This window comes from Vigna angularis, chromosome 6 (genome assembly GCF_016808095.1).
Source record: "Vigna angularis cultivar LongXiaoDou No.4 chromosome 6, ASM1680809v1, whole genome shotgun sequence".
Lineage (NCBI taxonomy): Eukaryota > Viridiplantae > Streptophyta > Magnoliopsida > Fabales > Fabaceae > Vigna > Vigna angularis.
In genome coordinates this window covers 24,353,083-24,375,827 of record NC_068975.1, presented here as the reverse complement: position 1 = coordinate 24,375,827, position 22,745 = coordinate 24,353,083, and the positions used below count along the sequence as shown (strand labels likewise).

At 37.6% G+C, this 22,745-nt stretch overlaps 2 protein-coding genes and 1 long non-coding RNA gene across 3 annotated transcripts; all 3 read left to right on the top strand.

The window, feature by feature from the left end:
* The first annotated feature begins 731 nt into the window (after nt 1–731).
* Nucleotides 732–4,374, top strand: LOC128197444 (uncharacterized). The gene is made up of 2 exons (XR_008250047.1): nt 732–893; nt 3,202–4,374. It is a non-coding gene; the product is annotated as an uncharacterized LOC128197444 (long non-coding RNA).
* Nucleotides 4,375–12,949: 8,575 nt separating this feature from the next.
* LOC128197443 (uncharacterized) lies at nt 12,950–19,244 on the top strand. Its single transcript, XM_052879382.1, has 2 exons — nt 12,950–14,377; nt 18,849–19,244. The coding sequence occupies exons 1-2, from the start codon at nt 13,898–13,900 to the stop codon at nt 19,008–19,010; spliced, it is 642 nt and encodes a 213-aa protein (XP_052735342.1). The 5' UTR covers nt 12,950–13,897; the 3' UTR covers nt 19,011–19,244.
* Nucleotides 19,245–21,032: 1,788 nt separating this feature from the next.
* On the top strand, nt 21,033–22,542 carry LOC108341750 (pathogenesis-related genes transcriptional activator PTI6). Its single transcript, XM_017579397.2, has one exon. It carries the CDS (start codon nt 21,454–21,456, stop codon nt 22,276–22,278), a length of 825 nt encoding a protein of 274 aa, XP_017434886.1. The 5' UTR covers nt 21,033–21,453; the 3' UTR covers nt 22,279–22,542.
* The last annotated feature ends 203 nt before the right edge of the window (nt 22,543–22,745 follow it).

Below are 22,745 nucleotides of genomic sequence, written 5' to 3'. Positions count from 1 at the left end.
TAATATTTTTCTTCTCATTATAAAATTCTCCATTGTTTGTTGTGAACATGTATATACATATATAGTCTAATTAAATGAGAATACATTAAAAATAGCTATGAAACTTAAGGAGTATGAAATAGGTTATTTTAAGTACATCACCAATGCAAGAATATTATTCAGGTCCTTAATTTAAAATTTAGATTTCATTAATTTTTTATTAAAATATATTAATGTGAAATGAGAGAATATAAATTTAAAATATTAAATAAAAGTAATATAGCATAATGAGACGCACAATAAAAAACGAAAAACATTTATATTGAAAATGAGTTGATACTTTATAAATAATACTAAGTAAACAAATCATATACAAATCTATTAAAGGAATAGTAAAGTTTTACTGATGTTGCTTAGCTATAATCAAGGTTTTACTCTGTAATATAAATGTAAACTATTTTTATATATTACTAAAATTGAGATTTAATTCAAATTAAATAACCGAGAAAATAACATCTAAAAAATTCAATATAAGTTTTCTCTAAATTTAATATTTCCTTAGATCAGATAAACCATCACAATTGGAAAGTAACATTTAGACTATTTTTAAGGACACTTGTTAAAGAAAAAAAACTTTTTTTATTGCAATACATTAAATGTGTTTTTAATGATTTTAGTATATTTCTAAACGAATTTGAAGGAGCACACATGAAACCTTCTAGAACCCAACTCTTCTTCTATATATCCCGTCAGTTCATTTTCTTCTCCATGCACAGTCAATCAATCCTCGTTGATTTTCAACCCTATCTTTTCTTTTGGTTCTCTCCATCTCCAAGTTTCGGTTATGGCATCGAAACCCATCGTCAACGAGCTCAAGGATTTGCAGAAGGATCCTCCTACGCGCTGCAGTGCAGGTGAGAACCTTTTCCTCTTTCATCATACACTCTGATTTTAACGCTTCGAGTCCACTTTCAATTATTCAACCCTTTATGTTGTTGTCTCTGCATGCATGACCCACCTTGTTTCGAACCATTCGTATTTTGATTCTACCAGTGATGTTTGACTGATTCAATAAAACAAAACCTAAATCGTTGTTTTCTGTTGCATGGTATGGTTCTTGTGTCTGCTTTTTGTTAAACTTAGCCAGATGTGCTTATACTGATCTTGTAAGAATTTGTTGTCCAAAATGGTTTGGGAATGATTAGGAGACATGTTTCAAATTGTTCTTGCCGTCGTGTCGCGATTGTTGATTTCGAGGAAAATTACAGACAAATGCTGCTTAAGTGATATCAATTACAGTTGTGATGGTGTTGCGGCGTCTCTTAGGATGCTGCAGGGTTTGTAGAGGAAAACGACAGAAAAGGCATATAAAAACTTTGGATTTCAATCGGACACTTGGATATACCAACGAGGTTGGCTTCCTCTTTATTTTGGAAGGGAATAAAGGCGTGAATCATGGTGTACATATGAAATGTGATGTGCGTCAAGCTTAGTATCAAGCAATGAGTCCAGCAGGTTTGCCCCATCCCATTCTTATTCTGGAGATTGTTTGGGGTGATATCTCCCTTGATTTCATTACTGGAATGCCAAAGTGATGCCACCGTCACAGTGTTATAATGTAATTTTTGGTAGTTGTTAATTGCCTAACTAATGGTGGCATATTATTCTATCCAGAATGTTGCCTCGCTTCATGATTTCCCAAAGTTGATTATAAGTGATAGGGACCTTCGTTTTTGAGTGAATTCTGGAGTGAGTTATTCTGAGTTTAGGGAATGGTTTTGCACATGAGCACCACATACCACCCTCAAAGAATGGCTTAATAGAGGTGGTTAATCGATTTGCAGAAACCTTCTGTTCTTACGGGTGGAATTTACTCATAAGACACGTTTTCAGGAAACACTACTCAACTATCTTCTTGTTCTTCTCAATTTGAGATGTATCCAGTCATCTTACTACAAAGGCTAAAATGTTTTCTCTCTTCATACTGTCCAGTGTTTGAACGTCCAGGATGTCTGCAAAGACACTTTAAGTTAAGTATGTGCTAAGAAAGCAATAAATACTATATTAAATACTTTATGCTTACCTATGTGAGATTTTACCGCGATGAGCCTAGATTATGTTGTCGAATGTTTGAATGTCTAGGATGTCTGCAAAGACATTCTAAGTTAAGTATGTGCTAAGAAAGCAATAAATACTATCTTAAATACTTTATGCTTACCTATGTGAGCTTTTACCTGGATAAGCCTAGATTATGTAGGTTAGGGCCTTTCCTAGGTGGTTTAGGAGTTTTCTTAACCTAGCTTGTTTATCTAATCCTTGATTAACCACATTAATATTGTTTTGGGATGTTGACAGGGCCAAGGTGCATATTGTTATTATGATTGAGATATTTGTGCTGAGGTGATGTAGTCTTGGGTTGACGATATCGTATCGGCCTCATACAACACACTAAGTGATGAATCATTATTTTATTCACTTCATTTAGTTTATTGTGCTAGAATTAATCAGGGAATTGTGCTTAATTGTCCAGTATTTTCCCATTTTACTGAATTGAGCCTAATCCGATCAGAAATTCTTATTTTAATTAATTTGAATTATCTGAAACGAATTATTTACATTATTGAGTGCATGAAAAATTTTGGAAAATATTTTTGGACATTTAGACTTTCTGTACAAATTCCCAATTCCTCTCGGGTAATTGTTTACAGGGGCAGAAGTGCCTAAAAGTCAGTTTTTTTGCCAATGGTGACCTGTGTTCACCTGACTGAGTACCTGTGTTGGACTTTCTGTACAAATTAGCAATTCCTCTCGGGTAATCGTTTACAGGAGTGTTGTAAACGATTACCAGTGCTGCGTGAATGTTGTGTCAACTTGTGTGTCTTCGTTTGAGTTCAATTCTTATCCGTTTTGCATGCAATTTTTTTTCATAGTTTCGTCTGGATGTCTATTTTCACGTATAGTTTTTACTTTGTTCAAATTCATTGTGTGCTGTTCCCAGTATTTATTTTACTATCCTATGTCAGTTCAGTGATTACTGTTTGAGTGCTCTAATATATTTGCATTGTTTGCTTATTGTTTAGCAATTGTGATGGTTGGAATTGATCATTTAGAAGCAAAACTTGGAACCCACATATACACCACACGGCCTAGGACCCATTGGAAATTCTATTTTGCAAAGTTTTACCTTAGATTATATTTTGTAATGAGGTGTTGATTTTGTAGTGCCATTACTGCAACCAAAAATCACACGGCCAATTCATGCTAAAAGCCTATTCATTCTTTGCCAATTGATGAAACATAATGGAGGGGCCACACTTGTTAAGAAGCACACGGCTGTCCAAATAAATATGGGTCCATGATTTTGAAGGAAGAAATACTACACATGGTTATCCAATGGAAAGCCACTGCCATTTACTTTTGTTGGGAGAAACATATGCTAATTTATTGGGTGGCCTTGGTGACTCATTTTCACATGTAAACCAATTCGGCAATATGGGAGGCTTATTTCTCTTAGTGGGAGACAACATAAAAGAAGGAAGGGCCACCACCATTGAAGGAGAGACCAGAACCACACGACCAAAGTCACATTTCATATTATATTCAAATGTAAGATATGCTGAATTATGGGCTGTAACTGTCACGGGAGAATTCTCTTGGAGATTTACGGACCAGCAATGAAGCTTTGAGAAGCTCACGGCCAGCCAAGGTGCAGTAGCGCTTCATTCATGCACCCAGTAAAGAAGAGATCTTTGTCCAGCAGCTGTAGCCTTCACAATAGAGAACGTGCAGCAGCCACACTTGGCTCGTCCAACAGCAGCATCACGTAGGTAGCGTTCCAGAGCTGGAAGCGTGATAACCAAAGTCCAGCATGAAGGATTGTCAGCAAGAAATGAAGAGCCACATACATGTAGATGCATTGTCCAGCCAGTAGCAGTGGTCTTCACGGAAGCAGACCAGCAGCAAAAAGGTGGTGATGACTGGAATGTTCAGAGAATGGATGTGCACGTGATGGACAACATGGAAGTGAGAAAGGGTTCCCCATCTGCAGAGAAGTTGGCAACAAATATGGAGGTGGATGAAGAAGCCACAATCACGGCCTGCACAATCAAGCAGCTTGGGCAGCAGCATTTTGGAGGGGACCACATTGAATCAAAAGAAGGTCACGGTTTTTACTGGAAACTCACGGGTTTGGGAGGCCAGCAATTCACGTTCAGAATTCTGGCTATAAAATGGAATGGGCAGCAAAGGAGAAATGCATTAGATTTTAGGAGTAGGAATTAGGAAGCAATTTACATTCTGGCTTTGGTTTTCTCCTCCCCTTTGGGGAGGTTGTGTTTCTTTAATTTCCAGTTTCAAGTTGAATGTTAATCATAATTTTCATTCTGCATTTCTCAATTGATGTTGTTGAATTCTATTTTCATCTACCTATTACAGTTCATTTACAATTCTGTTTTTAATTTTATATTTTGGATGCAATTACTTTCATTTTCTGTTGAATTTTAGCTTTGCATTTTAATTCTGTCAAAATTTCATTTCCAATTTATAAAGTTAAATTCCATTTTTACCGTTTTCCCAAATTTACCGTTTTTCTGTATTTTCTTCATTCCTGTCATTTACGTTTTCTGCACTGTTGTTTTTAATTTTAATTTATTTTACCGCACAAAACATCTACAAAACCCCCCCCACTTCATGTTAGATCTGAGATTGAACCGAACCCAATTTGGTCTTCGAGAGACGACCTAGGAGTCACTTCCTAGTTATACTGCATTAATTTTTGCACATCAAATTTGTATGACCGCGACAGTCGTATCAAATTTTGGCGCCGCTGCCGGGGACCAATGGAGGTTTGGTTTTAGATTTTTGTTGTGTAAATTTTTGTTTTGTTAATATGTTTGTTTTGTGTGTTTTGTCTTGTATATTTTGTAGGCGACAACGACACCTTCAGCAAATTTTGGCGGCGTTGTCACTTCAGTCCAGGTTCTTGTTTTTGATTTTTACTGTTTTTGTTTTATTACGTGGTTGTAATATATGTTTTGTCTTTTATATTTTTATTGTGTTGTGTTTTGTATTATGTATGTTAATTTAAAAAAAAATTAAAAAAAAAAATATTTATGTTCTGTTTTGTGTGTGCCTGTAGCATGTATAAATGTGTTGTGTTTTGTTTAGTGATTGTTTTTGGAAGTTTCAATTGATGTAAATACTTGTTTTACTCCATGTTATGCTTCTGTATATTTTTTATAATCCTTGCTTGAAGTGAAAGTCCAGGTCTGAGATAGGTTTTGAACTAGAATAGAGAAAATGACAGATTCTCAAGACTGGATGTATGATTTAGTCAAGTGTCTTCCCAAATTCCTTGGGTTGGCACATGAAGATCCATACAGGCACCTCAAGGAGTTTAGCTTGGTGTGTTTGTCTATGAGGCCTGCTGGTGTTTCAAAGGAAACAGTGTTGATAAAAATGTTTCCCATGTCCCTTCAAGATGAAGCAAGAGACTGGTTCATATACCAGTATCCTTTTAATAGTTGGCAGGAAACACAACAAAAATTCTTCGACAAGTTCTTTCCAGCAGCAAAGGTGACCAGTATTAGGATGAAGATCACTGCCATTGAGCAGTTTCAAGAAGAAAGCCTGGCAGATTATTGGGAGAGGTTTAACAGGCTCTGCACAACTTGTCCAAACCACCAAATTCCAGAGCATTTGCTCTTGACTTATTTTTATGAAGGGCTCCTGGACAATCAAAGGATACTTGTGGATGCAGCTATTGGTGGATGTTGGATGGATATAACCCCAACAGAAGCGAGGAAGTTGCTTTGCAAGCTGGCTGGTGAAAGTCCAATTGAGGTAGCAAAGGAAGAACCTGAGCAGCTTGTTCTGGATTCTGACACTGATAGCCCTGAGGATGCGGCTGATAACTTGGAGTTTGGTAAGAAATTTCTCAGTGAGCAAAAACAGGTTTATTCTGAACCTGAGATTCCAATTTTACCTGATTTGCCTACACATTCAAATGCATGTGATTTGACGCACATTGATTCTATAGGGTTTATGACTGATATTGATACAAATTCGACTGACCAATCTAAAATTTTTAAATCAGTGTCATCCATTGAACCCATTGGTAAAAGTCGCGTCAATATTGATTTTGAAAGAGAAACTGTGCAATCTAATGACTTTATGGAGTTAGGACTAAACTTTGATTTAACACAGTTTTCTGAAAATTTTGAATGTGACTGTGAATCTGGTTCTTGCTCCATTTGTGCTGAAATTGGTTATGCATTACAGCCAAACTCTAAGTTTATAACAGGTGATATTAATTGTGAGTTTGATGATAAGGATGCAGAGTTAAAAGAAAATGCAGATGCTGACATTAAGAAATTAATGATTGATGAAGAAGAGTATACTGCTACTTCTTTGAGCGAGCCAGAGATAGCTATTCCGGTGTCACACACTAAACAAATGCTAGTGGAAGGAGAGATACTGCTGAAACAAATTGCTAAGAGAAAAATATTGATGAAGCAGTTCTTCCCCAAATTTTCTTTGCTGGATCCTGAGGCGAAGAACATCTCCCTGCTTGTCCAAGTTTGGCAACTGCCACCATAACCAGGGGAGTTTTCCTGTTCATTCTTCCCTTAATTTTCTTGGTTTGCGAATTAGGGGAGAATTCTGATTTTCTTAGTTTATGATTTTTTTTTTTAAAAAAAAAAAAAATAAAATAAAAAAATAATAAATAAATAAAATAAAATAAAAAAATAAAAAAATTTGTGTGTTCTCTTTCAGGTGTGTTATTTTGTTAATGTATGTATTGTAAATATGTTTTTTTTTTGTCTGCTGTTTTTGACATTACGTTTTGTGTGCTTTGATTTTTTGTGTTCGATATTAGGTCTTTTGTTTTGTTAATTTGTGTTCTGTTTTATTTATTTATTTAGTTTTTGTTAAAAAAAAAAAAAAAAAAAAAAAACAACGCAAGTGCAGTATTAACATGTAATGGCAGAGAGGTGTAGTTTGAGCAGAGATATTCATTTGAGTGCATTTATTGAAAAAACCTTACACCGAAAGCATTCTGTCTTACATTGATAATAAATATAAAATGCATAAAAACTTAATAAAAAGATGTTCGGGGGTCGATCATTTCTGATCGTTAATATTACAAGCCATATAATAAAAAAAAAAAAAAACATAAAAACATAAAAACATAAAAAAAATAAGTGTTCATATTACAGCCTTTATTCTGGCCACACTCGGCCAGCAAAAACTTAATAATAATAAAAAAAAAAAAAAAAAAAAAAACATAAAACACTAAAAATGGAAGAATTCTCGAGCTGGTTGTGGTGGTCTAAGGGAGAGCTCCGTTGAGGGAGCTCTGGTACGAAAAGTCACGAGCGGAGGCGGAGGAATCTCTGTTTCTGGGTCGATTATGATGGGAATGGGGAAGAGGTCCAACAGCCTCGGTGCCCTCATTACCACCCAGCCATATTCTTTCAAACAAAAAAAATTTCATGTTAATAATAATAAAAAAAAAAAAAATTCAATAAAAAGTGAGATCTGATGAGAGCTCTTACCGTACATGTACAGCGGCAGTTGTGAAAACTGAGTGCCAGTGGGGTCTATCTCCGCTTGCCAGCGCCTGACCCGATTGCCGTGATTGTTGAACCAGCAGTGCACGTTGTATTCGCTGGCATCTCCGTAGGTCCTTAGTCGAGACGTGATCTCGACGACTTGCGCTCGGCTTGGATGAGTGACCCCATAGTTGAAGATGTTGGTCATCATCTTGACCTGATCATCTGTTGGACGCCACCGCTGACTGGTGTATCTCTCGATTTCCATCTCGCTCATCATATTCTAAAACATAAAAAAAAACAATAAAAAATAAAAAATAAAATAAACAGAAAAATAAAATGCATAAAAGAAAAAAATATTAGATTCTTAGTTGAGTGTTTTCTTTATTTGTTCTTGTTTCCTTTTAGATTTATTTGTCCTGTCTATCTTTGATTGTTTCTGTATTTGGTCTCAGATCTGTTTCACGGTCCTTGCAAAAGGGTCCTAAACGGATCTACGTCCAATTGTCCTTGTCCTTATTGTTCTTGTATATTATGTTTCTGTGTTTTATTTAGTTTTAAGTGGGGTACGTGGCGTTGTTCTACCCGATTCTCTCTGTCATACCTTCGAACGAAGGGAGATTAACGTCTGGTTTCCAGCCGATATACCCCTTAAGTTTTAAGACAGTTGTGTTTTATGTGTTTAAGTGTTTTCAGTTTCAGAAAAAAAAAATTGAACAGGAGAAGATAGAAGCAGGAAAAGGGAGAGGGAGAGCAGGAAAGAAAGAAGCAGGACAAAGAAAACAAATAAAGGAAAGCAGGAAATGGAAAATAAAAAGGCAGAAAATAAAGAAGAACGAAGTGCATAAAGGAAGGGAACAGGCAGGAAAAGCTTAAAGGGGAGTATGGAAAGAAATTACATGAAGGAAAGAAGGAAGGTGTCGAGGACTTACCTGGAGAAGTAGGGTTAGCAGAGGAGCTCCTCGCTGATCTCAGACTCTTTAGAAGGCGCGGTGGCAGAGGCTCTGCGCAGGCTCCAAACGCTCAGAGGAGAAGAGAGAGGAATAGAGAGAGGAGTATAGAGAGAAGAAAAGAGCAGAGAGAGTGAGAAGTCAGAAATGTTGCTCGACGCTGAGGAGGTACCCTTTTATAGCCAAAATTTCTGCCACTGTAGCAACAGTTCCGGTCGTTTCCACCGAAACTATTGTCACAGTGCCGGTCATCTCCTTTTTCAAAAAAAAAAAAAATAGCATCTACTGATGGGTACTAGGTGATTTAGACATCTGCTGATGGATGTCATTGATAACATCTACTGATGGATGTTACTAAATTTCTTCCCATTTTTTCCTTACCTTTTATTGCACTTGTCTATATTATTTGACTGCTTTGAATTTGATAATCTGATGATTGTAACACACTGAGGACATTGTGTGATTTAAGTGTGGTCTACTGGGGGGAAATTCTGATTTTTCTGTTAGTTTTTGTTAGTATGTATTTTGTGTGTTAATTTTTTTGTTTTTGAGTGTTATTTTTTTCTATTTTAAGTTATTTTTATCGAGTTTTGTGTGCAATAAATTTTACATTTTTCTCTTGATTTCTGGATGATGTCTTAATTGTAGATTTTTCCTTCACTTACTTATTACTTATAGTTTGTAATCCTTGCTTTTCTCTGTCTGGAAAGATGATTATACGTTTGAGAGGTTGATTTCATTGTGACGAATACCCTGTGTGAGATTTGAGCCACTTAATTTTCTTTCTTGTGTGTGATATGTATCTTGAATGCTTGCACATATGCCTTGGCTTGATTCTTTTTGATATACTTGATTGATATGCATGTTCAGACGTGATAAAGGCATTTTTGTTCTTGAGCCTCTTTAGCCAAATAAGCCTACCTTGTTATTATCCTTTGATAAGCCCTTTGAGCCTATACTGTATATATTTCTTTGTGTTGAAGCTCATACACTGATCCTAAGTGAAAAACAAATTATTACCTTAACCTTAGGAAAGTCTAGAGCTATAGAAGTATTTTGTGAATAAGTGTGGTCTCCTTGGGAATTCTGATGAATTGGCTAGTTGGTTCCTCATCATGTTTTGAAATGATAATTTATATCCTGTTGTGTGAGAAAAAAAAAAGAGACAGGATAAAAAAAAAATTGATGAGAAAAAGAGAAAAAAAAATTGAAAAATAATTCTGTGAATAATGGAGTCGAGAAGAGCATTGAATTAGAGGTTTTTGGGTGAGATTTCACTGTGTTTACATTTTTTTTCCCTAGTGCACCTCTATTTCTTCTGAGCTATAGCTACTTATCCAAATTTATCCTCCCCTGTCCTTGGCCCCATTACAACCCAGTAAAGACCTTTTGATATGAACATGCATATGTTTTAAGTATTGATATTAGAAGCTTGCCAAGTCTACTTGTGTTTGTTTTCTTGAGTACATTGAGTTGAAATTATTTACCTTAAACACTTGAGAGAAACACTATTAGTGCATATGTGAAGTTATGTTACTTTTAAATCACCTCTTGAGCTGATTAATTATTTTGCCATACTGTGAAATGCTTGGATGATTTCTGTAAGTATGTGCTTTTCTTGACTATGTGTTGGATATTGTCTACTTCTTTTCTCTGTCCAGACTTCTTGAGAACTTTGTAAATCCTGTTTATTTTTCTCGTGAGTCTTTATTTTTCTGTATGTTGCATTTGTGTCACTCCTTTGAAGTCCTTTGAATTATTCCCTGATTTGCGTCTTAATTTTGCCCAGGAGTGCAAAAGACTAAGTGTGGTCTATTTTGATGAATCATTATTTTATTCACTTCATTTAGTTTATTGTGCTAGAATTAATCAGGGAATTGTGCTTAATTGTCCAGTATTTTCCCATTTTACTGAATTGAGCCTAATCCGATCAGAAATTCTTATTTTAATTAATTTGAATTATCTGAAACGAATTATTTACATTATTGAGTGCATGAAAAATTTTGGAAAATATTTTTGGACATTTAGACTTTCTGTACAAATTCCCAATTCCTCTCGGGTAATTGTTTACAGGGGCAGAAGTGCCTAAAAGTCAGTTTTTTTGCCAATGGTGACCTGTGTTCACCTGACTGAGTACCTGTGTTGGACTTTCTGTACAAATTAGCAATTCCTCTCGGGTAATCGTTTACAGGAGTGCTGTAAACGATTACCAGTGCTGCGTGAATGTTGTGTCAACTTGTGTGTCTTCGTTTGAGTTCAATTCTTATCCGTTTTGCATGCAATTTTTTTTCATAGTTTCGTCTGGATGTCTATTTTCACGTATAGTTTTTACTTTGTTCAAATTCATTGTGTGCTGTTCCCAGTATTTATTTTACTATCCTATGTCAGTTCAGTGATTACTGTTTGAGTGCTCTAATATATTTGCATTGTTTGCTTATTGTTTAGCAATTGTGATGGTTGGAATTGATCATTTAGAAGCAAAACTTGGAACCCACATATACACCACACGGCCTAGGACCCATTGGAAATTCTATTTTGCAAAGTTTTACCTTAGATTATATTTTGTAATGAGGTGTTGATTTTGTAGTGCCATTACTGCAACCAAAAATCACACGGCCAATTCATGCTAAAAGCCTATTCATTCTTTGCCAATTGATGAAACATAATGGAGGGGCCACACTTGTTAAGAAGCACACGGCTGTCCAAATAAATATGGGTCCATGATTTTGAAGGAAGAAATACTACACATGGTTATCCAATGGAAAGCCACTGCCATTTACTTTTGTTGGGAGAAACATATGCTAATTTATTGGGTGGCCTTGGTGACTCATTTTCACATGTAAACCAATTCGGCAATATGGGAGGCTTATTTCTCTTAGTGGGAGACAACATAAAAGAAGGAAGGGCCACCACCATTGAAGGAGAGACCAGAACCACACGACCAAAGTCACATTTCATATTATATTCAAATGTAAGATATGCTGAATTATGGGCTGTAACTGTCACGGGAGAATTCTCTTGGAGATTTACGGACCAGCAATGAAGCTTTGAGAAGCTCACGGCCAGCCAAGGTGCAGTAGCGCTTCATTCATGCACCCAGTAAAGAAGAGATCTTTGTCCAGCAGCTGTAGCCTTCACAATAGAGAACGTGCAGCAGCCACACTTGGCTCGTCCAACAGCAGCATCACGTAGGTAGCGTTCCAGAGCTGGAAGCGTGATAACCAAAGTCCAGCATGAAGGATTGTCAGCAAGAAATGAAGAGCCACATACATGTAGATGCATTGTCCAGCCAGTAGCAGTGGTCTTCACGGAAGCAGACCAGCAGCAAAAAGGTGGTGATGACTGGAATGTTCAGAGAATGGATGTGCACGTGATGGACAACATGGAAGTGAGAAAGGGTTCCCCATCTGCAGAGAAGTTGGCAACAAATATGGAGGTGGATGAAGAAGCCACAATCACGGCCTGCACAATCAAGCAGCTTGGGCAGCAGCATTTTGGAGGGGACCACATTGAATCAAAAGAAGGTCACGGTTTTTACTGGAAACTCACGGGTTTGGGAGGCCAGCAATTCACGTTCAGAATTCTGGCTATAAAATGGAATGGGCAGCAAAGGAGAAATGCATTAGATTTTAGGAGTAGGAATTAGGAAGCAATTTACATTCTGGCTTTGGTTTTCTCCTCCCCTTTGGGGAGGTTGTGTTTCTTTAATTTCCAGTTTCAAGTTGAATGTTAATCATAATTTTCATTCTGCATTTCTCAATTGATGTTGTTGAATTCTATTTTCATCTACCTATTACAGTTCATTTACAATTCTGTTTTTAATTTTATATTTTGGATGCAATTACTTTCATTTTCTGTTGAATTTTAGCTTTGCATTTTAATTCTGTCAAAATTTCATTTCCAATTTATAAAGTTAAATTCCATTTTTACCGTTTTCCCAAATTTACCGTTTTTCTGTATTTTCTTCATTCCTGTCATTTACGTTTTCTGCACTGTTGTTTTTAATTTTAATTTATTTTACCGCACAAAACATCTACAAAAACCCCCCCACTTCATGTTAGATCTGAGATTGAACCGAACCCAATTTGGTCTTCGAGAGACGACCTAGGAGTCACTTCCTAGTTATACTGCATTAATTTTTGCACATCAAATTTGTATGACCGCGACAGTCGTATCACTAAGCCCCCTAAGCTTGAGATATGTTGGATTTGAGAGTGTTACATTGGTTATCTGCTGTTATAGACATAGTATCCCCTAATCTCAAGGAACGTGGCGACGAAAAGACTTGATGAATGATGTGAAGGGTTGTCAAAGATGACCCTTGCTTGGAAAGGGCAAGGGTCATGTGTTGTAGTCATTGGATTTGAAAGGATCTAATGGTTCAGGATTGTGCAGAGTAAATGAGAGGGCTTGTCCAAGTGTCTATAAAATAGGGGTTCATTTTGCAATTGGGTACCACCTGTACCGAAAGGCCTGATCTTCATCTGAAGTGGGGCATTGTATTACTTACTTTTCCAAGTATGGTTTCATGTACTAATCCTGATATGCCTTCGAGTAAATTCGAGGGGGTTGATAGATTTAAGGATAAGATAGAGTCTTTGGCAACTACGTTTTCTCTTAGCAACAATATTAGTGTGAGGAGTCCCCTTCAGCCATAGAGTGGGCCGAGATTGAGATGCCTCTGTTGTTCTATGTACCAATGATCGTCTATTGTTCAAACATTTATATGTTGGGTACATGCCAAAGTTCCCTGTCTACTGGACCTGAGATCCTGTTAAGTATCATGATTGGCCTAGAGACATGATGACTAACGATGATAAGAGGATCGTGGGGATCCTCGACCAACTTCCTCCACAACTCACTACTAAGAAAATTGTTAATGTTCTTGTTTCCTCGCATCCTCGCACAGATTTGTATGGTATCCTCTATTTATTTAATTATGGCCCACGTTGAAGCTAACCTTAGTAAGAAGAATCTATATAGGGTCTTGTGGCAAAAGCTGATTGCTGAGGGCAAGATTGAAGCTAGGGACTTGAGGCGGAAGTAAATTGTTGAGGGCAAGATTGTTGGCAGTGGTGGATCTTCTGCCGTTGTCGATGTCCAATCAACTATGGTGGAACTTTGTCTCCCTGGAAAAATGAAGAGGGAAATGTCATCCACTGAGCAACCTCTTATTGAGGAATCTACTGAGCGAGTTAGTGGAGGCCCTAACAGGGATTGATAGTTTTGTTGGGTACCGAGATGCGTATCCGCAAAGGTGTCAACATCTCATTGACAGATGCTAAAGCTAGTATTATTAATCGATTAGAACCTATAGTGGTCTTGGATGCTTTCATGGAGTTATAATGTTGCGCTTTAGTTTTGGGTCAGTATTTTGGTTCTACCTTGGTTAAAGAGACTGATGAAAGGGAGAAGATGGAGGCCGAGTTGTTTGAATTAAAAAGCAAAATGTTTGATTTGTCTATCGATGAAGGAAATTTGGAAAAGGAATTGTCATCTAGCTTGAATTCTTGGAAAAATCGTTGTTTCCAGGCTAAAGAGAAAGAGAGGAGTGTTAGGCATGAACTAATGGATATGAGTGTTGCCCATGTTGAAGAGAAACATGCTTGGGAGAAAACATCTTTGGAGCTTGTGGAGTTGCAACAATACATCTTGGTTGAGCATGAGGAAGGTTTTCATAAAGTGTTCTGGCAAGCTGCCCTACTATTTGACATCCTAGCCAACGAGCGATTTGATGTAAAAAATGATGTCTATAAAAAGTCATTGGTATCAATCAATGACATCCCTGAGGTTGACGTTGTTCCTCTGACTGAAGAGGGTGGTCGAGCCAAAGAGAATGGCAATGACAATCATACACTCCTAGTGGCAATCTTGCCCCCAGTTTTTTTTGTAAAAGTTTGTATCATACTGACATATGATCGATTTTGCTTAATAAATGAAGTTCTTCTATCCACTTCAAAGGTTTTTTTTTTTTTTTTACATTGTTTGCATTAATTACTCGTATATGATGTGTGCATTTGTACCTTATACGGTGATTGTTGTTAAACATCTTCCCATGTAGAATGTCCACGTAATTGTCCTAATTAACTAGAGTTTTCATGATCGTGAAATTCTCAATTTCAACCAGTATTACCATGGGGTTGTTCTTCTTGGGATCTATAACATTGAAATCAACATGTGTAAGGTTATTAAGGGGGTATCTTGGTGGAATTGTTACAACATTCACTGATTATACCACATGCAAGTGTCTTTTATGAGCCACTGTCGAGGACCTATCTCTTGCAAATCCTTCAGAGATGGTGTTGAATACTCCACCCTTAAGGGCAGTTGTGGTAATTGTCCTAGTCACGATCATAGTGATTTTCCCTTTAGTTATCACTTTCATATCTCCTTGACTTACCTCTAGATCCTTTGACTTCCTCCTTCTAACAAAATGTCTAAGATGTCTAGTTGGAATCAACTCCTCAATCTTATCCTTGAGGGTTAAGCATTCATTAGTGGTACATCCAAAATTTTGATGGTAACAGCATTGGTGGCTGAGGTCTGTGTTGGGAGGGGTTTGCATCTTCTTGGGTGTCACTAAAAGGTGTGTATTGAGGGCTTCCTTTAAGATACACGACCTCGTGACATTCAATGGTGTGTACCATGCAAATTTTGGGTGTTCTTGGTTCCCTGATCCAAGCTCTTACCTTTTTGGTATTGTCTTTGGGTGTAGCTTATTCTCAAATGAGTTGCTTTCGTCCCCTATCTTATTTCTAAAGTTTTTCAGCTCCTTGAGCTGTATAAGTTTGGCTGCCTTCTGCCTTAACTCATCCAATTAGTTGCGGGTTTCATGCACAAACTATCTGTAAAGGGTCCCGACCTCAATGTAGTTACCATATGATGCAAAGCTACTTTAGGGTTCAAGTTGTGGACATTGAGGGATATCTTTCCAAACATCTCCATGAAAATCTGCAAGGATTCCTCCTTTTCCAGATATTGACTAAGGCTATTAAGGTGAATTGGTGTGGTCGACTTCTTGCAAATTGTGTAACGAGTTACCAGGGTGTTGAAGCAGTCAATGGAAAAAGGAAGGAACCTAGTAAACCAACTTAAAGATACTCCTTTAAGCTGCAAATTGTGTAACGAGTTACCAGGGTGTTGAAGCAGTCAATGGAAAAAGGAAGGAACCTAGTAAACCAACTCAAAGATACTCCTTTAAGCGAAGTGGGGAAGAACCGGTAGAATATGGTGTCATCAATTGTATAAAGATTGACTTGTGTTGTGTCACATAAACATCTATGTCTTTGTCAAGGTTTGTGCTTCGATCATATCGGTCCAAAGTGAAGGCCTTCTAGTTGGTTGACAACGGGGTTTTTGCAATTCCATCCACAAAGGGATTCCAATGTGTACTTGAGGCTGTCATCATGGTGCTCATTGTCGGGTTAGTATGTTGAGTGCTGCCTACTTTGGTCTCTATTTTATGTTGACTGGCTTCTACTCACTTTCTCTGCATACGTGCATTTTCTTCTCCAAGGTTGACCATTTCTTCAACGTAGTGCTTCACCAACTCTAACAACTCTTTTTGGAGTTCTAACATCAGAGTTATCTTGTTACTAGATGGTTTTGGTACGGATTGCTTGTTTGTCATATTTCTAGTGAACACCATGTAGTCTAGATATATATCAATCTCATGGTGGATGTCAAATGTTTTTATTGAGCCGAAATATACTCATAAGACACGTCCATAGGAAACACTACTCAACTATCTTCTTCTCAATCTGAGATATATCTAGTTATCTTACTGCAAAGGTTGAAATGTTCATTCTATTCATGCCTTCCAATGTTCGAATGGTCGGGTTATCTGTAAAGACACTCCAACACTGTATGTGTGTATGAAAGCAATAAATGCTATATTGAATATGTTATTCTTACCTTGTGAACAATGTTATTTATAGTACCTCTGTGGGCTTTTACTGGGATAGGCCTAGATTATGTAGGTGAGTGCCTTTCCTTGGTTGTTTAGGGTTTTTCAAACCTGACTTGTTGTCTAATTCTCAATCAACCATATTAATCTTGTTTTGGGATGCTATTAGGGTCGAGGTGCATATTGTTGTCATGACTGAGATGCCTCTGTTGCAATGTCATCTTGAGTTGACGACATTATTTTGGTCTTATACAACACACTAACCCCCAACTTGAGATATCTTGGATTCGAGAGTGTTACTTTGCAAAGAAAATTTCCTTTGTTTGGTTATCTATCCATTGTAGTCACCTTCCTTGTTGCTTTGCTTCAGAGCAAATTCACAATGGTATATGTAGCTATGGACTGCGATGAGGCTTTTTGCCAACTCAAATTTCATTTGTATCGTGCTTAGCAAACAATGAAGAAATATGTTGATGCTCGCCGGAGACATGTTACTTATCCTCTTGGAGATTGGATAATTGTGAAGCTTTCTCCTCATAGACAACAATCTGTCTCTTGTGTGGTCAGCCTCCAAGCTGACTCCTTGTTACTATGGATACTTTCAGGTGCTGTCATGTGGGGGAGAGTACGCCAACAAACTTGAGCTTTCATTTCAGACTTTGATTGTATTCACCTGATTTTTCATTTTTCACAGTTCAAATGATCAGTGAAGAGTTGTTCTGCTATTACAACTTTACCTCCAGGGCTTGTTGTTACTAATTTGGAGCCCCCTAGTCTTGAAGCTTTTTTGGCCACTAGGACAGGCAACAATGTGCAGGAATGGCTGATCCTGTGGAAGTCTCATGGGAAATGGCAACTTCTATTTATGGAAATCCCAGTTTTTGCCTTGAAGACATGGAAACTTTAATACCCGGTTGTATTGGTAGGAATCTACCTTCTAAGTGGGATAGGCCGTTTTAGACATGTCATCTGAAAGTCCAAACAGTATGATGCCTAATATTATCTATTAGTGGAGAGTTAGCTAGAGGAGAGGAGTGCTGTGTGTTTTATGTGGTGATTGGGGAATCGTTTGTGAGGGGATGATATCAGATTTGGAAAAAGAAATTGAAGACAAGGGAATATTTCTGTGACTTTGGGGAGCATTGTTCTTATTCCATTACCAATTATTTTTTCGTTGTTTTTTTCTTGTTTTTTTTTTTTGCAGCACCTCTGATACAAATTGTATTGCCTTTTCTCGCACATTTAGTGAAGATTGGTGTTGGAAAGCATTCCTAGTAGCAATTAAATTGTTGGATGTTATTATCGTCTTGAGTTTTCTCATGTTAAGAATTTTCCTGTTCTTTGCTTGTTTCATTCCTGTCTTTTGTATGCATTATTTTTCTTGATATGTGGACTGATGATCTTAAGCACCCATGCTGGCTGCTAGTCAAGTTTGTTAATATCTTTAACATCTGTCAAGTGTTAATAGTTTAGAAATTCTGAATTTAACGTCTTTAAGTACTGTAGGTTGCACTTAGGACTAAGGTATTCCACCCAAACATCAACAGTAATGGAATTATATGTCTTGACATTCTAAAAGAACAATGGAGCCCGATCCTAACCATTTCTATGGTTTGATATTACTTGTTTTTCTTAATGTTTTGTGATTTTGCATAACGGTTTTAGCATTTGTCACTTACTATGCATATCTAGCTGTAATTTCTGTGTTACCATATCCTCTTACTTTGACATTCTACATTGGAATAATATGTATTTCTGGCATATTATTGCTCGTGGCTACGAAGTTCATGAATAAAAACCTTGTTACGGCCGGAAATATTAAAGTATGAACTTTTTTTTAGCAGAGTAACTCCCAAAATCACTTCTACTTAGGCTATAAATGTTGAGCAATTGGAGCTTATACTCAAATCGAGGAATGAGATTATTTTCAAGCATAAAAATCGGCTATCATGTACTGTACCTTGTTTAGTTTCTAGTCATATGTGAAACTGTTGTGTCATGATGTTTTAATGTCTCGAAATTTAATTAATGACTTGTTTACTGCTTATGTTAAAGAATTATATTGAAAGAGTGATGGTTATTCATTCCCTCTTAACATTCTCGTGTCACTTTGTACGGTAAGGAGAGAAGTGTGGAATAGATTGAGTGATGTAATGGAAGATGGAGAAAAAAATGTCGTGAAAATGTGAAGTGGAATTGTGGAAATAACATTAGCTTTTGGAAATTTATTGATTTTGTAAGAGTTCGTTGTAGTAATCTTTTAGTTATAGAAGTAGCGTAAAATAGAAGTCTATTCTTTCCGTTGACTTAAGGTATAATTTTCAAGTCACCTTAATGAGTACATATGATTCAGAGATATTTAACTTCTTTAATTGATCTGCGTAAGGAATAATGTCAACCGCATGTATGACATGATGGCGCTGTTTCAAAACTTGAAAAAACTGACATCCACTATTATAGGTTCTTTTGTCTATTTGCTCACTATTGACGGATCCCAACCCTGATGACTTGCTTATGCCTGAAATTGCACACACATGTACAAGGCTGACAGGGTTAAGTATGAAGCCACTGCTCCCAGTTGGACACAGAAATATGCTATGGATGATAATTCTCCTCCTGTAGCAGCTCAATCATGTTCTGAGGAAACAAAAGATGCTTTTCATGAAATATTGTCTTTACTTGTCAGTGAAACTGAACCATGGTAAGTGAATTAATTATCACTTGTGAGTATTTCCTTTGAAGACATTGGTCATGGGATGAAATTGTATTATAATGTCGCACAAGCTTTCTGCATGTAGACATGCTATTCCAAATGAGTGGTAATTAAAGAAACTATAGTTATGAACATGTAATGGACCAACTGTCTCTTGAAGCCGACTTTTACCTTTTTCATTTTCTGGTAGAAACAAAAGAATTGTCACGATTTGGTGAAAAAAAAGAGTTGTCCTTCTGGAGAGAGAGCTGTCGTGATTCTCGTCGCGGACGTGCTCTGACGTGCAGCAAACTGAAAAACTAAAGGAATGGAGGAAGTAAATTAAAAGGATCCCCTACACAGGAAAATACTCCTATTTTTGTTCCAAAGTCATGCAAATGAAATGAAAAGATCCTGAAACACTGTTGTACGATATTATGTTTGACCTCAGAATTTAATGTCTAGTGCAGAAATATGCCTGCTGGAAACCACTCGGTATGCTGCTGCACGACAGAGACACGTTCAAGGTGAGGTCACCACAAGTAGCTTCGATTGAAGTCAATGGTAAATAATATAATATAAGAACAGTGGCTGATTAAAGCAGCGAGGGGACTAATCAGAGTATATATATATATATATATATATATATATATATATATATATATATATATATATATATATATATATATAAATAAAGAGACTAATCCGAAGAGTCATGTCTTAATTAACAAGCAAAAGTAAAGGAGGGGTGATTCATCTGTAAATGCAATGCATCTTGTGGACTCAACGTTGATAATGTGACACGTCCTCGACTAACTAGCATGCTTACTTGTCTTTGCTTCCCTTTCAAGCCAAAACCTAACATAATTAAACTTTTTGAGGAAATTCCTCCTCCCTACAATACTTGGACCCTTCTTATGATGTTAACGTTTTCTTTCTATTGTTTAATTCATTCATAGCTATTGTTCATCCGCCTCTTTCCTCACGAGGATGTTGATTTATCTATTGGGAATGTCTATGGGCAAATTTATAATCTCTCATGGCAATTTCCCCTATTCGTTTACCATTTTTCGTATGATTTGAGCGCTAGACAAGTAGTTCAAGCCAATTTGAATAAAGAGTGTGGGTTCAAGTCATAGGATCAAAGTTGCATGTGTAGCATTACACTGTGTCTCTAAATTACGTGACAATATTTTATCGTGTAGTCACCCAAAAGTAAAATAGCACATTAAAAATTTAAAGAAACCTTGACCTTTTTATCTTTTTATTTGTACGATTGATTATATATTCCAACTCAATCAGGTACTGTTAATTAAGTAATCCCGTTCAGCGGTGTCTGACAGAGAATAGACAAAGTCTGCAAAATATTGTACTGAAAGATATTACTGCCATCTGCAAAGTCATCATGGGTTGGATTAGCCCAATGCTCAACGGTATACCATACTTTCCACTACTCATTCACTCACCCATTTCTTCCTTTTCCTTTTATTCTTCTTTTATTCACGCCATGCCACGCTTTAAAAACAAACTATAAAAAGTCACGTCAAGTTCGCAGTTTCAAGGTTTTGCTTCGCCTCCTTCTACCTCCCATTCATCTCTAATCACCTAATTACAAAATTCCACCATCCATGGAACCATAAGAATTGCGTGGTTTCAGATTCACCAACGTGGAAAGATGCCATGTTCTTTCTTTGCACATCGCTTTCCTACAATCATTTTTCAAATCCTTATATAAAATAGAGAGACATTATATTGTAAACATTCAAGAAACATGTAAACATAATATTAAAATGCAGACTATTAAGCTCGTTTTGAATAATAGATTGCTCCCTGAATTAAAGGGACAAAAATTGAAAATGCTTTTGATAATAAAGTGAGATTATAGTTTAGTTAAGAGAAATGGACACATAAAATAGATTTTGGTGGCAAAAAGATTTTATGTTGCCGACAGCGACATGAATGTACACACACAGAGTGATTCATGACCCTCCCCACTAAGACCCTCACTCACTCACTCACTCCATTTTCCCTCGAATCTTCTCTCTCTCTCTCTCTCTCTCTCTCTCTCTCTATCCTTCAATTGGTTACCGAAATGAAATCCCTGACCTTCACGAGAAAAATATTTGGTTCATCCTCCAATGGGGACACACCCCGTGCTGCACCATAAATACCCTTTAATCCTACTTCACTCACCTTGCTTCCTTCTCTCCACACTCTTCGCCTCTTTCCCGCCAACCTCTCTAACAACATCTTCTCTCTCTCTCTTCCTTACCCTTTGGAATAACCACCCAAAACCTCCCTCTTTCCTTTTTCACTCTTCCTTCATGCAATTAAAACCATCACCTTTTCCCTTTCTTCATTCTCTTTCTTAACATGAGTGACACAAACCAACCTTTCATGTCCCTCCAACCAACCATGAATCTCTCCCACCCCTTCAACCCACCAACCTCAAGCTCTAATTTTTACACCCACCCACCATGCAAACCCCCCAAAAACCCCCAACCACCGCACAAGAAGCTCCTCCGGGTCATCCTCACCGACCACGACGCCACCGACTCCGAATCCTCCGGCGACGACGACGGCCCCAAAAGCCCATCTAAACACAAAAAAGTGAAAAGAGAAATCACCCACATCACTATAAACTTTCCCTTTATCCCGGAACCCCCAACGATAACCCCTTCTTTTTCCACCAACCCCACCCCTTTTACCCAACCCGAGAAGCGGCCCGCCGCCCCTCGCCGCCGGAACAAGTTCCGAGGTGTCCGGCAGAGACCATGGGGACGATGGACCGCCGAGATCCGCGACCCGACCCAAAGAAAACGGGTCTGGCTCGGTACCTTCGACACGGCGGAGGAAGCCGCCGCCGTGTACGACGAGGCCGCCGTGAAGCTCAAGGGGCCTGACGCCGTCACCAACTTCCCCGTCGCCGCTAACGGAAAAAGAGAACTCCACGTTTCACCCCCGGAGGCGGCCTGTTCCGGCGACGGTTTCGCGTCGCCGACGTCTGTCCTCACATACTGCGACGGAGACTCCTCGCCGTTCGACGGTTTCCGTTACGGCGAGGTCGATGCATTCGGGTTTGACATCGATGCGCCGTTTAGTCTGACGGATGTTAACATGGGCGTGCTGAATCAGCGCTACGCGAAGGAAGAGTTCGGCGAGTTTGACCCGGACGAGTTCCTGACGTGGCCAAATTAAGAGTCATTTCCTCCTTTCGCGAAAAACTCAGGGACTGTTTAGTAATTGTACTAAGTTTTTGTCGTATTCGGTTTTGTATTTCGTAGAATTCCGAAAGTACCCTCGGGACTAAGTTTTTGTGCAGCTTAGAAGAGTGAAGAGTGAAGAGTGCTAGAGCTATAGAAGTGAGCATTTTGGTAAATCTAATTAGAGAATTTTGTCCTATGCTAATTTGTGTAATTAATTCCAATCTCATGAAAAAGAAAAAGATAGAGAGTGAGTGTATATGATGGAAAATATTAGAGAAGGCCTCTATTGTCGTTTGTTATATATATTTATAAAGTACAATTTTTATTAGATTATTACCTTTTTTTGTCATTCTAATTCCTTGTTTGGTGAGGGCAAAACTATGATTATAATGATTTGCTTTTACTTTGGAAGATTTTGCTCCTATGATTGGCATTTTGGGATTCTTTAGTTAGTTGGAG

Coding starts and splice junctions, on each gene's coding strand:
- LOC128197443 (XM_052879382.1), top strand. CDS start 13,898: ATGGAGGCCGAGTTGTTTGAATTAAAAAGCAAAATGTTTGATTTGTCT. Junction 14,378..18,848: donor CCCCAGTTTTTTTTGTAAAA/GTTTGTATCATA, acceptor CCACTATTATAG/GTTCTTTTGTCTATTTGCTC.
- LOC108341750 (XM_017579397.2), top strand. CDS start 21,454: ATGAGTGACACAAACCAACCTTTCATGTCCCTCCAACCAACCATGAAT.